Source organism: Ciona robusta, chromosome 9 (assembly GCF_009617815.1).
Source record: "Ciona robusta chromosome 9, ASM961781v2".
In the NCBI taxonomy this organism is placed as follows: Eukaryota; Metazoa; Chordata; class Ascidiacea; order Phlebobranchia; family Cionidae; genus Ciona; species Ciona robusta.
In genome coordinates this window covers 4,184,819-4,198,892 of record NC_143243.1, presented here as the reverse complement: position 1 = coordinate 4,198,892, position 14,074 = coordinate 4,184,819, and the positions used below count along the sequence as shown (strand labels likewise).

The following is a 14,074-nucleotide window of genomic DNA, read 5'->3' as shown; positions in this document are numbered from 1 at the left end:
TTCATTCAATAAATTATGTTATTAAGGTAATTTTATTACAATTGCTAGTTCTATAATGCAGAAATTTACAAATCTTAATACTGTATCATTGAACATATAGTTAAACACTAGCTAACCTATCGTTCTCTTCTTGATGTTTCTTGCTCATCTTTATCAACATTTTCTGTGCGAGTTGTTCAGCCCGCTTTGCCAACCCCGATATCAGTTCATTACAATGTAAGACAAACATCCCAAGTCTGATAACCTGGAAAACAAGTCAAGCTGTCGTGAAGCATACAATTTTTGATTGCAATGCAGAAGCCATTGAAACAGAACTGTGTGTCCAATGTAATTATTATGTCTTTCATACTAACTGTTTAATGCAATTATTGTCTTTCATAAACTACTATTTTCCGGTGCCGTGGTATAGTGGTTAGCGCGCCTGCCTGTAACCCAGATGTAATGGGTTCAAAACTTGTCGCTGCTACCATTGTGGGCGTATGTGTCTTTGGGCAAGACACTTAACGGCAATTTCTCCAACCCAGTGGTCACTAATGGGTTGTCTAAATTATCAGCCATACATAAAAAAAAATGAAAAAAAATTCAAAAAAAATAATTACCCACAAAGTAACATACATGGTAACTGGTAAGCTGGCACGAGGTGCTAAACCCGTGTTATAACGACTGTTGTTTTCCGGCCACGCGAGGATAAAGTAAGTTACATTCATTCATTATACTGAAGACAAGTAAAGTAACAGAAGTAGAACACATGTATTATAACAACTGTCGCTGCTGGTCATGTGAGGATAAATAAGTTACATTTGCTTATTTATTCATTCATTAGTTCTGTTGATGGTGTTCTGACATTAGTTACTGTACTGAAGTCACAATAAAATTAGCTTATTCAACATATGTAAATATGACAAAAAAATATTTTTACCTTTCGCGAACTGAATGTGATTTCTTCTGCAAGTTTCTGATACTTCGTGACTTCTTTAATAAACTCGGGGAAACTGAGTTCTTGTGTCAATAGCTGTTCGACTTCATCTTCTGCCTGATGATCAATAGGGTGTAAAAAATACAAGAAAAAAGGTATTTTTTCAATATTCTCTAGAGCTGTGCTATAAAAGAGTTTCTTTAAAGTTTAAAAAAAAAGGTCAGAATGCTGTGGAAAAATGACAGACATTATAAAGAAAAGCTCATGCAAATGCATTCTAATGTAAAAATATGGTTTAATAATAAGGAAAAATTTTGTAAAATTTTTGTGAAACTTTGATTAGTCTAAAAATAGTATGGATGATATAGCAAAAGAGTATGGATGATATAGCAAAACTTGTGTGTAAAATGGGAGGTGTTAATTTACAAAACTTGCGTATGGACATGCTGCAAAAGTGTTTAGGAATGTAATGTAACATATAATTAATAGATCTCCCAATAAAAAGTAACAATGTTTTTACCGATGTTTTAAATTTTATTATACCGATGTATGAAGACATTATCTCCTCTTTTTATGTTATGCCTGATAATTAGCAGGAGCAGAATGTAATGTAACACCTGTTTACTGATGAGGAAATGATATTTATCATAGAGCTTGAGATGTTGTTTTGGTTCGAGACTTTCTTTGGCAATCACGTTGCGAACACGTGCCTTCACCTCAAGCATTATCTCTTCAAGGATCACTGGTTTCAAGGTTGTGTTGTTGCTTGACTGTGTATGGATTCGTTTGGGGGTTAAAATTGGTTAAATTAAAACTTATACAATTGTAATACAAAGTAACATACTTGGTAACTCCTAAGCTGGCACGAGGTTTATGAAACAGAACACCCGTGTATAACGACCATAATTTTCCGGCCATGCGAGGATAAAGTAACTTACATTCATTCATTCAATAAGGTAGATAGGAAGAGGTACTTTATGGACATTTCACACTTATATACAGTTTGATATACTGAGATTCTATTGGATAAGAGACTGACAATGCTATTAAGGCGAAATATATCTCTAATACAACTATTGGTTGAAGTTGATTTTTGTCTGTTACATTTTCGTAGCACCAGATCCTTACTATATTTCACTAAACAAGAATTTTTCAACTTTATGAGCATCAGATTCATGACAATACATAATAAACTAAGAGTTAGTGTTAATGGGTTTAAATGTTCTTTTAACACACTGACGTACATATATATAAAAATTGAGAAATATAAACTGAAAATACACTGTTACTTGTATTATTATTGCACAACTGTATTGTTGTTGCGTAAAAACCAATCAAAATATGTATAGTGTGTATGAAATGAACCCTACTGTTATTTAACAATGGGTATTGTTGCGCCATATATCATGTTCACTTTGTTGCTTTTCATGATGAAATTTAGTTCATCTTTTGTGTAAGTTACAGTGTGTACATAAGGAGGAAAACTATAGTTGAACATATCGATAAATACTAAAATGTAAAATGAAGGTAATTAATAACTTGACATCGTAATACTAAAATTTATTGAAATGTAAAATATATTACTTTTTCACAAAGCAAAATATCGCAGTAATAATCATTTTGATGCTAACTCAATTTTACTTTTTTTTAAATAAATTAACCTACTTTATAGCATTCAAAGATTTTTTCATTTTTGTTTGTTTTGTGTATTTTTTAATTATGTATTGACTTGGCTCATCCCTCATATAATTGATTTATAAATCTAATGTTACATGTTGGTCTACCATAAGTCAAGGTGCTTTTAAATGAAGTAGTGCTTGCCACAAACTTTGGTAAAGCGTTCACATAAAAAATAAAACTAGATTTAGTAAACAACTATTCAAAGTTACAGATCACCCGTGATTAGATGCGCCACTACCTGGACAAAACATAAACATCGAACCTGCACACTTTAACTTGATATGTAGCGCAACTACTAGTGCTTACCCATTCAGAGTAAAGCTTGGTTTCCACTCTTGGCACGATTCCAACAGCTTTGATCATCACGTCAAACACATTAAGTAGGACGAGTTCAAAGTCGGGGAAGTCTGGCTCGAATCGAACATTTGTACCATCCAGTATTAAGTGGATGTTGAAACCAGAGTGTTCATATGCTCGTGTTGAAAGCTGGAGTATGGAAAGTGGTTGGAGTTTTACTTTTTTCAAAAATTTTGCCTGGTGAACCCTTAGCAATTATTTTGATATTTCGCCACACTATAAAATTCAAAAAGAAAACTGCAAAAACCACACTAATGAAAGAGCTTTAATGTGTACATTGCAGACCCCCTGAAACTGCTGTACGGACCCCAGCTGGTCCATGGAATCCAGTTTGGGAACCGCTGGGTTTGAGTAAAGATCTAGTGTTACAAAAAGGTCAAAACAAAAAGTTTGACATTTTTATATGAATAGTTCTTTGTTGTACCAGATCCTGACTGTATGTTATCAAACAAGAATCGTCTCAATAAATAAACACCATATCAGGGTTAAATTGACAGAAGGTATTATAATTAAGGGGTAAGAGTAATTTAGGGTAATGTTATTAGGTTAGAATATTAGATGTACTGTAATATTATAGGTAAAAAAATGGACAGGTGAGTAAAATAGTGGTGTAGTTTAACTTATGTTTATATATATATACATTTGGACTAATAGAAAAAAATGTAAATATCTATTATGACAGAAGCTTATAAAAATACTAAAAAGAATCTGTAAAAGCGTTTTAAATTTTTTTTTGGCCTGAGGTACATGAAAAGTGAAGTATCACATACTGTTGCAGAAGAATTAAAAAAAACAACAAAAAAATGATTTTGAACAACACTGGTACATCTGCTTTAGACTGGGTAGGATATACACTTGAAATTGAAAAAAAATAATTTATTATAGTAAAACTCACTGGTGGTTGAGCAACCAGATCTGTGTAATCACTAATAGAAAGCAATGCCAGGCTCTGTAGTTGACCTGTCATCAAGGTGGCAGCACAATTAAAGAATGAACGAAGTTTTGCTTCATTGTGGTTGCTGGGAACTTGTTTACGTTTGTTTCCTTGGTAATAGATGTTCTGAACCTCAGGAAACCATCTAGTGATAAATTGGAATTAAGTGATATTTGTAGGTGCCAAACTTTTAAAAGTTCGGGGGGCGGGGGAATGAAGTTTAGAATTTCAGAAAAATGAAAAAAATGAAGTGTAGAAAACCTAAAAATACAGTGTAAAATTTCCAGGGTATGCCTGCCCCACCCATCCACACTAGGTCCGATGCCTGTAATGTTATCCCATTTTAGAGATACACAATAGCAGCTGTTGTTGTTATGTGATGTCATGATGGGTTAAACTATAATAATTTTGAATTTGGTATTGGTATCTATATGAGCACTACATGGATGTGATATAACATTTTACAAAATTGTGTATGCTTATGCAAAAGAATATATATATATATACATATATTTTTAATAAAAATTTTATTACATACATTCAAAATATGCATAAGGGTTACTTTATGAGCAGTTTAATTTTTTAAATTGAATTTACAAAAAAAAACGATTGAATTTTATTTTTTCAGTAGTTGTTTTAAAAATTTATCTTAAACCTACAAAACTATATAAAACTTTGTTACTTTTTGAGCAGTTTATCCTTGGCAGTTTCAATATGTCGCATTACAAGTCCTTGGAAAGTTTGTAACTCCATTGATTCTTCACGCTTATGAAATTCGTCAATATCAACCAACCTCATACGACTGGAACAATAAGAATTTAATATAACTGTTTGTACGTAAAAAAATCAAAACGGACATGATATATTGAATAATAAAACTGCTTCAAAATATATAATCTTTTTAAATATAATGCAGGTCCTGATGCACATTATTATGAAATAAGGGAACTCTGCTCTAGACATTTTATGAAAAAAATAAAAACAATTTTAAATATTAATCAAAAATTGAAAAGCAAAACAATAAATTAGCAATAACAGAAGGTATGACACGTTGTTCTGTTTTATAAAACGCATTTTTTCACGGAAAACAATTATTTAACCAATGTTACACCTCTGGTCAAACCCCAGGTTCCTTAACATGCTAGGTCGTTAGACTTCACCCATACAGAATAGAACACCCACCCAAATGAAACATGCCACAGGTCTAGTACAGCCATCATAGTGGGATTAGTGACATTCAGATTCTCACGGATCAGATTTGCCCCGTTGACATAAGATCGATACCATGGCTTGGGTACGACCTCCAATTCTGCTCGATGTGGGAGCAACACAGGAGCTTCCTCTTCCTTCTCTCGGGGATCACGGAGGACAAAATCAACTGAAATGTTTATTATTTATCACTGCATGGTCAGGAGATTTGTGTTAAATTTTTATTTATAAAATATTTTTTATTTACTTCTATGAGATTCTTATGCGTAATATGACCTCTATGTTAACTTCTTAGAGTATTACTATTGTCCAACCATTTTTTTTATTATCAATGCTCCTAATGTTCAATGTTATGGAATATTTTTGAAGAAAAATCTTAAATGGGATTGTAATATTATGTTGTGCCATCTCAATTTTACAAAAGGTTTAAATCGAACTAATCTGTACAAACATATATTTAGCAGCTTTAAAGTATTTTTATGCAAAGAGAATAGTTTGTTTTAATTTAACTACAAAACACTTATCAAGTTTAACATAAAAAGGTAAAATACCAATTGCTTTTTTAACAGAAAGTAAATAATCCTCTCTCATTTCATCGGATAATGTTTCGATAGATTCAGCGAGATTTTTCAATCGTTTTGGGACCATTTGTAAAACATTTTCCAACCATGAATCTTCCATGGGGGCAACATGTTCTGTGGATGCAAAAGGAAAAATCATCAGTGAATAGATTATATTGCATTCAATCTAATTAAATAGTTATAGGATAATATATTCGGCGCCATAGCACATTTGGTTAGGGCGCCTGCCTCAAACCCAGAGGTAATGGGTTCAAGGCTTGTCATTGCTACCATTATGATTCTATGTGTCCCTGGGCAAGACACTTAAGGGCAATTTCTCCAACCCAGTGGTCACTATTGGGCTGTCCAAATTATCAGCCACCATAAAAAAAAATCCACAAAAAAATGAATCACTCATATTGGCGTTTTTAATTCTTTTTGTATTTTACAGAAAACTTTGAGGGTTTTCAGTAAAGCCTAAATCCCAGTTCCTGAGGGACCTCACCCATACAAAATAGAATACGTGTCAGTAAGGTACAATAGATGGAAAAGTGAATAGAAAGAGAATAAATGTAACTTATATGATATCCTCACATGGTGGGCAATAACATAAGTTCGCTTTTATATTATGCATTATTCACTTATGACATACTAAAAAACAAAATACTGAAAATCTTTCCAAAATAAATCTAAAGTATTAATATAAGTCACCTGTGTCTATTCCATTGTGTATGTAGTAATAATATCTGAGAATATCCTTCTCAGCACTTGTAGGAGAACCGGGTCGTTTTGTTGCACCATTAGTTTCACTTGGTGGTCGGCTCTGTTTCTCATCTTCTTGCCTGGATGGTAATTGGTAAGCAGTGAAAATCATAAATATTTACTCAGCACTTGTAAAAAGTTAAGGTATTTAAAGTACAAATTGATGGTTAATTTTTTTTGGTAATTAGGGCTTGGTATTTCATTTAGTAGGTTGGTAGTAAAGACTAAAGTGTGCAATCAACATCGAGCATTAAACCCATGTTTCTTTGCAATCTTTGGTTACGATGCAAGCCCTAACCACGGAGTCACGACATGAATAGGTGGGTTAAGGTTTACTTGTTAAACAATCCTCAACAGACAACAGGGTCTTTTTTCCCCGCTAATTTTGAGATTCAATCATGTTTTTTAAGTTGTTTTTTTTTTTGTAAAATATTTATTTAGTTTCCTTTTTACATCACTCACATTATAATATTAACAAGCGAACTCCTGAAAGCTTCCCGGTTCTTCTTAGGATGAGTTAATGAAGATGAAGCTCCTCCAACCGCTCCGGCTTGTTGGGAGGCACCAGGTGCAGTTTGACGCGAAGATTTAGTGTCCCATGTTCGACTACGTTTGTGTGGCTTTGCTCGTTTAGGGGGGCTGGCTGTAAGTTCGCGAACCATGTCTAAACGATCCCTGCGTAACAACAAATAATGTGTATATATATTGTATATAAATAATGAATGAAAGTTACTTTCGCCTCGCGTGGCCGATAAACGACAGTCGTTATAACACGAGTTTCATACACATGCCAGCTTACAAGTAATCATGTATGTTACTTTGTAAGTGATTATATTTTTTTGAGATTTTTTTGATTTTGTATAATTTTTGTACAGACTGATTTTGTATAGACATTTTGTATTGAGTTTGTATAAACATTTTTTTGATTTTGATGTTTTTTGAACTAATTATTTAGACAACGCATTAGTGACCACTGGGTCGAAGCAATTGCCGCTAAGTATCTTGCCCAAGGACACATACGCCCACAATGGTAGCAGCGACAACTCTTGAACTCATTACCTCTGGGCTAGAGGCAGGTGTGTAACCACTATGCCACGGCGCCGGAGGAAATGTATGTATATAAGGCAAATAAGCAATACAAATTACAAAGGTTTGACTTTATACCCAACTTATCTGGAATGTACATGATAATTCAAGGTATATAAAACAGAAAAGTTGTGATATAATGACTGTTGTTGCCACTCTTTGTGAGAATAAATAAGTTTTGTTTATTCATTCAAAAAAGTGTCAACCAACCTCCCAAGCAGATCTGTGGGTGGATTGCCATTCAATACAAATGATGGGGCAGTGCTCGCCCATGCTGGCTTGTTGCGCTTTTGTGGCAATTGTGGAAGAAACTTTGAGGTTTGTGGTTCGGTCAGTTTCACTTTGTTCGTCCGAACGAGAGCTTCGGATGTCTGCGGAGATTTTCAAAACAATTTAATTTAAATAGAGTTAAGAGTCAATCAAAGTGTAATATTAGGGTACTAGAGTAAAACTAAGAAACTGTTGTTTGTAGCATTTATTATTTACCTTATAATCCATTTTGCTTTTAACTAATTCATTCGATCTTTTCCATGAATAATATTAACGTATTAAACACAGTTATTCTTAATTTGAAAGTGAGACGCTTAATATCTCACTGCAAAAAATATTTAAACGTTAACAAATATGTATATTTCATGCGAATTTGTCTTACAAAATTAAATAACGCGTTTTCACGTCTTAGGTGAAACAAATTTACTATTTTATCAAGCTTCGCTTGTATCTAAGCAACAGTGACGTAGGCGCATTAACAATTACCACCTGCGGCGCTAACCAAAATTATTTAGAGCGTAGTTTTGTGTGCGGCCAACGTCTGTACAAAACACGGACCTATTTATGTTTACAATTAAAAAAAATTAAAACTTCACTGTCAACCAACACAACATCGTTATAATGCAACCGTGATTTGTATATTTTAACTGGAATAAGCTAAACTCATTGTAGACTCACGTACAGCAGAGTTCTTATAGAAACATGTATATATAAACTGCTGTAAGCCATTTATTCCAGATATGCGGTGTACGAAGTGACCCGTTTTAATTGCGCTTTGTTAACCACCACAGTATAACTCCAAGATGAATAATTGAAGTCTGTATTTGCATGATTAGGTGATATAAATATTTCAGTTAGTAAATTTGTACAGCTCATTTATATCTTATAATATTCATACAAAAGAACGACAAAAAGTAAACACACATTATTGGCAAAGAAAGGTAATTAATAAAATAATGATCTTGAAATCTGAGTATTTAAATTAAACGAGGTACAAAATAATTGCATAAAAAATGCAAACCCTGCCAAGGAAAATTATAAAGCTATTTTACAGATTGGTCCATTATAACGACCGCTCAGTATTTTCCTGTATTTATGTTTTCCGTATATAGTACCAGAGATACATAAACAAAAGATAACAGAGATACATAAACAAAAGATAACAGATCTAATGCGTGAGTACGTTTAAAACTAATTAGCATATTATTAATTAACTCTTTTACTACAGCGGTCGACTACGTTCGATTAAAAACAAACCCGAAGTAACCAACAAAGCGGTTTTCAGTTGCCATTGGTGACTGTGGAGCAGTATGTAGAACACATTTTTTACATGTATTATAAAGACTTACAATTATTATGTATGAGGATTGAGTGATTGGTAAAGAATATGTGTAAATTACCTTTGTACAACACCCGTATCCTTGTATATACTTACATTAGTTAACCCTGTCGTTGCCTAAAATCGCTTGTTTTCGTGAATTTGGATAAACCGTAGTCACGCAGTACTTAGGTAATGTTAGAAGTTAATATTATTCATATGTTGTTTAATTAGAAATAATGTTTCAATTACGATTAATGATATTACGGTATAAGAGTAGTGCATTTAATGCGTCCCCACTTAAATGCTAATAGTTTGATTCAGTCGTGAATCGTTGTGTGGATTTCTTATCTCACCAACACGTGCCCGCGTGCCGTCCCAGACAGTGATTCCGCTATGTAAAGTGCATGAGGAAAGTAATCGTTAATTAATCGCTTATCGTGCGGTTTTAAATCTGAAAATTCAGTCTAAAAATTATAAATATATATTATGATTTGATTTCAATCAAGAGAAAAAGAAAAATGCTAGAATCAGGAATTGAGATAAATGCGAAAAAAGTCACGAAAAAACAACAACAACAAGAACAACTGTTCGAGGAAAAAGGATCTATATGACCACTAACGTGCTCGATAACGTGCTCAACAAGAGATTGGCAATTCTCTTGTTTATGTATCTCTGATAGTAGGCTACTTGGTTGTTTTGACTCTGCTTGTTTTGGTACCTTGTGCTGTAAGTTTACATTTTTTCACTTTACCCGCCACCTGTACCACTATATTTGGAAGTAGAAACGATGTTTGTAAAGTATTTCAGGCGCATTCTTTTCTTTACATGTCATGACCACAGGAGTTTGAGATATTTGTTTACCACAGAAATTCTCTCACGATAAGACCTACCACAATGATAAAGATTCCGTGCCTGGTAGTACCCGTAATTAATCTGTTTTCTTGCGCGCCTACAGCAGCCACCCGAGCATATATAAGTTTGTGAGCAGTTCAATTTGCAAAACAAGGAGTTTAGTTCACTGAATATAATTTTTTACCATAGGGACCTATTGCTGCCAATCTTGCTCAACTGTTGTCCGGGTAGGCTACCCGCTAAGTCATAAAACCAGACAGTTGGCTATTAATTTAGAATTTTAGACTTTTTTTATTAGTGGATTTCAAAATGTTGTTTAAGTTGGTCTTAGCATTGTTGCTTGTGTTTTGTGCTGAGGCGCAAGATACTCGACAGATTTTGTTAACTTTGAGCTCGGTTGGAAATTCTGAGAAGGGTGCGCAAGGTCCACCGGGTCGTCCAGGTAGAAGAGGGCCACCTGGATTAAAAGGATCATCTGGACCTGTTGGCGTACTCGGTCCCAAGGGAGAAAAAGGAGAATGTACTACGAACACTGCATTCGTTAATAATGCTATACAGGAGATGGAAAATCGGTTCAGCAGGTTAAAAAGTAGGTTACCTAAAAATTCTTAGGAACGACGAATAATGTAATTTCGCGTCTTTTCAGATCAAATGGAAACTCTTTTTCAAACTGGTGTTAAACGTAAGATTACGTGTTGATTTATATAATCGTTTCTTTACTAAAAGCATGTTATACAGAAATTAATGGAAGATCTTGGTTTTCTGCTGGAAATGGTTATTTATATCTAACTTTGCCAGCATCAAACTATCAAGCTGCTAATCGTTCGTGTGCAGCAATCGGTGCAAGATTGGCTGTTGCTGCTCCAAGAAATATAAACATAACGAGGTGTAATACCAAAGTTTGTTTTAGTTAAATCTGTTGCCTTTTGTTTGAGCGTATTTTTTTGGAAAATTTTCAATGATACACATTCAATAAAGATGTCCGCAATATTTCAGAAGGATTGGAGATCACTTCGGTATTACATTACAACACAACTGGATCGGTCTTAATGATATTGAACAAGAGAATACTTGGGTTTGGGAAAACGGGGAGCGTCTTTTAAGCAGCGATGCAAACTGGAGCTCTGGAGAACCAACAAATTGGAATGGACAAGTCGTCGAAGATTGTGTATTGTTGTATCATACAGGAAAATGGAATGATACTTCGTGCGATTACTTTAATATACCGCTCTGCGAAATGTCAGTTTTTGATACATAATGCCGTAATAGATTATAAATTGGGCTCACCATTTTAAAAAGCCACTCGTGTAAACCATACAACTCTTTCGTTTTACCCACCGTCCTACCACTTTGCGCCAAATAAGCTATGGTTACAAGATTGGCTGATAATAATGCCTTATGTGAATACAATTTTCCGTTCTGATTTTGTGAAATATACCGGTTAAAATGGAGCCTCGGTCTTGTAAATTTCTTTGCAAAAGTGTGACGTATTGTTTCTTTCGGCGTTAAATGTTTGTGTTTTTTTGTGTGTCGTTTGGTGTGGCGTTCTTCTGCATTGTTTCTAGTTTTACTTCCGTTGTTAAGTTTGACTTTTGTGTTGGGTTGATACGTCTCGCGCTTATTTCACCTTTAAGCGTAACTAGTCGTCGTGGCGCAAGTGTGCCCTTTTCTCCTGTTTCGCTTACATCCGCCCTATTGCATGAGTTCGGCAGTTCTCGTTGTGCGTATCGTTAAACGTTGGTGCATTTGGTTACCGTGGTTAAACGTTAGTGTATTTGAGCATCCTTACTGTTCTTATCGTTTTATTATAGTAATTTTTTTATATTTTATTAAACTGTTAATTAAGAAACCCTACATCAGTCTGGTCAGTATAGCGGTAGGCCGTTAGGGTAGCGTTCCAACCCACACACTTTACATAACAAAAGCGAACCTTTTACTATTTCGTACGTTTTGTGCTTTTCGTATACACCTGTATGTTTTGACTCTGCTTGCTATTGGTACCTTGTGTTGTATATAAATTAAGATTGTTTTCACTAAACTCGCCACCTGTACCAGTATATTTGGAAGTAAAACTATGTTTCTAAGTTATTTTTGGCACATTCTTTTCTTTGCATGTCCTGTGTTTACCACAGGTATTGGTGATCTCTTTCGATAAGACCCACCAAATAAATAAAGACTCCGGGCCTGCTACATTCCGCTACCGTAGGCCCACGGCAGCCTTCTTGTCCTAAATAATGCAGTGAGCAGTATTGTGCAGTTCAGTTTGCGAAAAGAGCAATTCAGCGCCTTGAATATATGCTCACATATTGACTTAATTGCTCCCAGCTCGTTGGAAGTTGGTAACGTGTTTTTGTGATGATTGCAAAAAAGCCAAAAAAAGAAAGTCGGCCATTAATAGTTTTTTTGTTACTTTTGTCATATAGCGGATTTCAAAATGTTGTTTAAGTTGGTATTAGCACTGTTGCTTGTGTTTTGTGCTGAGGCGCAAGATACTCGACAGATTTTGTTAACTTTGAGCTCGGTTGGAAATTCTGAGAAGGGAGCGCAAGGTCCACCGGGTCGTCCAGGTAGAAGAGGACCACCTGGATTGAAAGGATCAACTGGACCTGTCGGCGTACTTGGTCCTAAGGGACAAAAAGGCGAATGTACTACGAATAGTGCATACGTTGATAATGCTATACAGGAGATGGAAAACCGGTTCAACAGGATTAAAAGTAGGTCTCCTATGAACTAGATATGCACGTCGTATCATAATGTAATGTCTATTTTTCAACCTGGTGTTAAACGTAAGATTACATGTTGATTTATACGGTTGTTTATTTACTAAAACCATATTTTTATACAGAGATAAATGGAAGATCTCAGTTTTCTGCTGGAAATGGTTATTTATATCTAACTTTGCCAGCATCAAACTATCAAGCTGCTAATCGTTCGTGTGCAGCAATCGGTGCAAGATTGGCTGTTGTTGCTCCAAGAAATAAAGACATAGCGAGGTGCGATAACTTTTTTCTACCTATAATTTTACTTAATATATAAGAGTCTGCCGTACTTTAAGATTCGTATTAGTATATTTTTGTACAGTTTGCATCTGTACACACGTAAGGACGTTTACGTTATTTCAGAATGATTAAACAGCACTTCGGTATTACATCAAGACACAACTGGATCGGTCTTAATGATATTGAACAAGAGAATACTTGGGTTTGGGAAAACGGGGAGCGACTTTCAAGCAGCGACGCACACTGGAAACCCGGAGAACCAACAAATTCTGCGGGTCGCGAGGATTGTGTGATAGTAACAAGAACTGGAAAATGGAATGATGTACCTTGTAGTTACATTTCAATACCGATCTGCGAAATGTAAGTTTTCGATGCGTAAATGGGTCGTGAACTTTGAATTACACATCGCACACATCACTAACTCCACAGATAAAACGTATAGTAGGTTGGGGGGGAGATGGGACATTTAGCACATAATATCCAAATATTCTAATCGTTTTTTAAACAATTAACAACGGTTCATGGGAGTTGTGAACATACAGTTTCATAATTCTTTGAACGTTTTTTGCTTACTACCAAATTGGAACAGAAATTGGAATGAACAGGTGTCCCATCTTTCCCCACCCTACTATATAACACAGCATCAGTTATAGACACGCTCCGCTTTGCTTGGCTTTCACAATATAATGCTTATTTATTTTACACCGATTAACTTGTGTAATGTCGTGGGTAACACTTGCGTATTATATGCTACTGATGGTGGTATTATTTTCTTTTCAACTAACCTTTGATAACCTTCTCTATGCAGTGGGTGAAAATAAATTGCTTCATAAGAACACATTGTGGTAATTAGTTTTAAGAAGCCACTAATGAAAGAAGGCATTATTTATCTAAACCTTAATGTGGTAAAATATTATGTTTATTGAGCACGTAAGTGGTCATATAGATTCTTTTTCGTCGAACAGTTGTTCTTGTTGAGCACGTAAGTGGTCATATAGATTCTTTTTCGTCGAACAGTTGTTCTTGTTGAGCACGTAAGTGGTCATAGATCCCTTTTCGTCGAACAGTAAACTGCCGTACATCGGGAACCCTGTTAGTAACACAGTAATCGGCCAGTTTTGGCTTTGT

At 34.8% G+C, this 14,074-nt stretch overlaps 3 protein-coding genes across 8 annotated transcripts in view; 2 read left to right on the top strand and 1 right to left on the bottom strand.

Annotated features, from left to right (window-relative positions):
• LOC149731138 (dynein axonemal heavy chain 7-like) overlaps nt 1-8,173 on the bottom strand; it is a 52,086-nt gene extending 43,913 nt beyond the window's left edge. For 2 of the 5 annotated variants that reach the window (XM_089884967.1, XM_089884965.1), the window contains exons 1-12: nt 7,991-8,172; nt 7,715-7,875; nt 6,881-7,093; nt 6,368-6,498; nt 5,648-5,791; nt 5,070-5,265; nt 4,570-4,689; nt 3,849-4,032; nt 2,903-3,082; nt 1,534-1,686; nt 920-1,033; nt 117-244 (exon numbers count right to left, since the gene is read on the bottom strand). In XM_089884967.1, the coding sequence (XP_089741093.1) occupies nt 117-244; nt 920-1,033; nt 1,534-1,686; nt 2,903-3,082; nt 3,849-4,032; nt 4,570-4,689; nt 5,070-5,265; nt 5,648-5,791; nt 6,368-6,498; nt 6,881-7,093; nt 7,715-7,875; nt 7,991-8,002 (1,736 nt within the window). In that variant the 5' untranslated portion in view covers nt 8,003-8,172. Of the gene's footprint in view, nt 1-116; nt 245-919; nt 1,034-1,533; nt 1,687-2,902; nt 3,083-3,848; nt 4,033-4,569; nt 4,690-5,069; nt 5,266-5,647; nt 5,792-6,367; nt 6,499-6,880; nt 7,094-7,714; nt 7,876-7,990 lie in introns of all 5 variants that reach the window. The other 3 variants (XM_089884964.1, XM_089884966.1, XM_089884963.1) reach the window with 2 other exon arrangements.
• A 1,516-nt stretch (nt 8,174-9,689) lies between these two features.
• LOC149731137 (hepatic lectin-like) lies at nt 9,690-12,163 on the top strand. Of its 2 annotated transcripts, none has more exons than XM_089884980.1 (4): nt 9,690-10,536; nt 10,594-10,629; nt 10,686-10,833; nt 10,947-12,163. In XM_089884980.1, the coding sequence occupies exons 1-4, from the start codon at nt 10,257-10,259 to the stop codon at nt 11,203-11,205; spliced, it is 723 nt and encodes a 240-aa protein (XP_089741106.1). In that variant the 5' UTR covers nt 9,690-10,256; the 3' UTR covers nt 11,206-12,163. The 2 variants fall into 2 exon arrangements, with proteins under 2 accessions (XP_089741106.1, XP_089741105.1); XM_089884979.1 differs by having other exon boundaries at nt 9,702-10,536; nt 10,944-12,163.
• A 218-nt stretch (nt 12,164-12,381) lies between these two features.
• LOC149731136 (CD209 antigen-like) lies at nt 12,382-13,310 on the top strand. The gene is made up of 3 exons (XM_089885538.1): nt 12,382-12,661; nt 12,793-12,940; nt 13,070-13,310. Exons 1-3 carry the CDS (start codon nt 12,382-12,384, stop codon nt 13,308-13,310), a joined length of 669 nt encoding a protein of 222 aa, XP_089741664.1.
• Nucleotides 13,311-14,074: the final 764 nt, after the last annotated feature.

Excerpts from the sequence above, each read along its gene's own strand:
- LOC149731136 (XM_089885538.1), top strand. The coding sequence starts at position 12,382 with ATGTTGTTTAAGTTGGTATTAGCACTGTTGCTTGTGTTTTGTGCTGAG. Across the intron at positions 12,662-12,792 it reads CCGGTTCAACAGGATTAAAA|AGATAAATGGAAGATCTCAG; the intron begins GTAGGTCTCCTA and ends ATTTTTATACAG. Across the intron at positions 12,941-13,069 it reads AGAAATAAAGACATAGCGAG|AATGATTAAACAGCACTTCG; the intron begins GTGCGATAACTT and ends ACGTTATTTCAG.
- LOC149731137 (XM_089884979.1), top strand. The coding sequence starts at position 10,257 with ATGTTGTTTAAGTTGGTCTTAGCATTGTTGCTTGTGTTTTGTGCTGAG. Across the intron at positions 10,537-10,593 it reads TCGGTTCAGCAGGTTAAAAA|ATCAAATGGAAACTCTTTTT; the intron begins GTAGGTTACCTA and ends GCGTCTTTTCAG. Across the intron at positions 10,630-10,685 it reads TTTTCAAACTGGTGTTAAAC|AAATTAATGGAAGATCTTGG; the intron begins GTAAGATTACGT and ends CATGTTATACAG.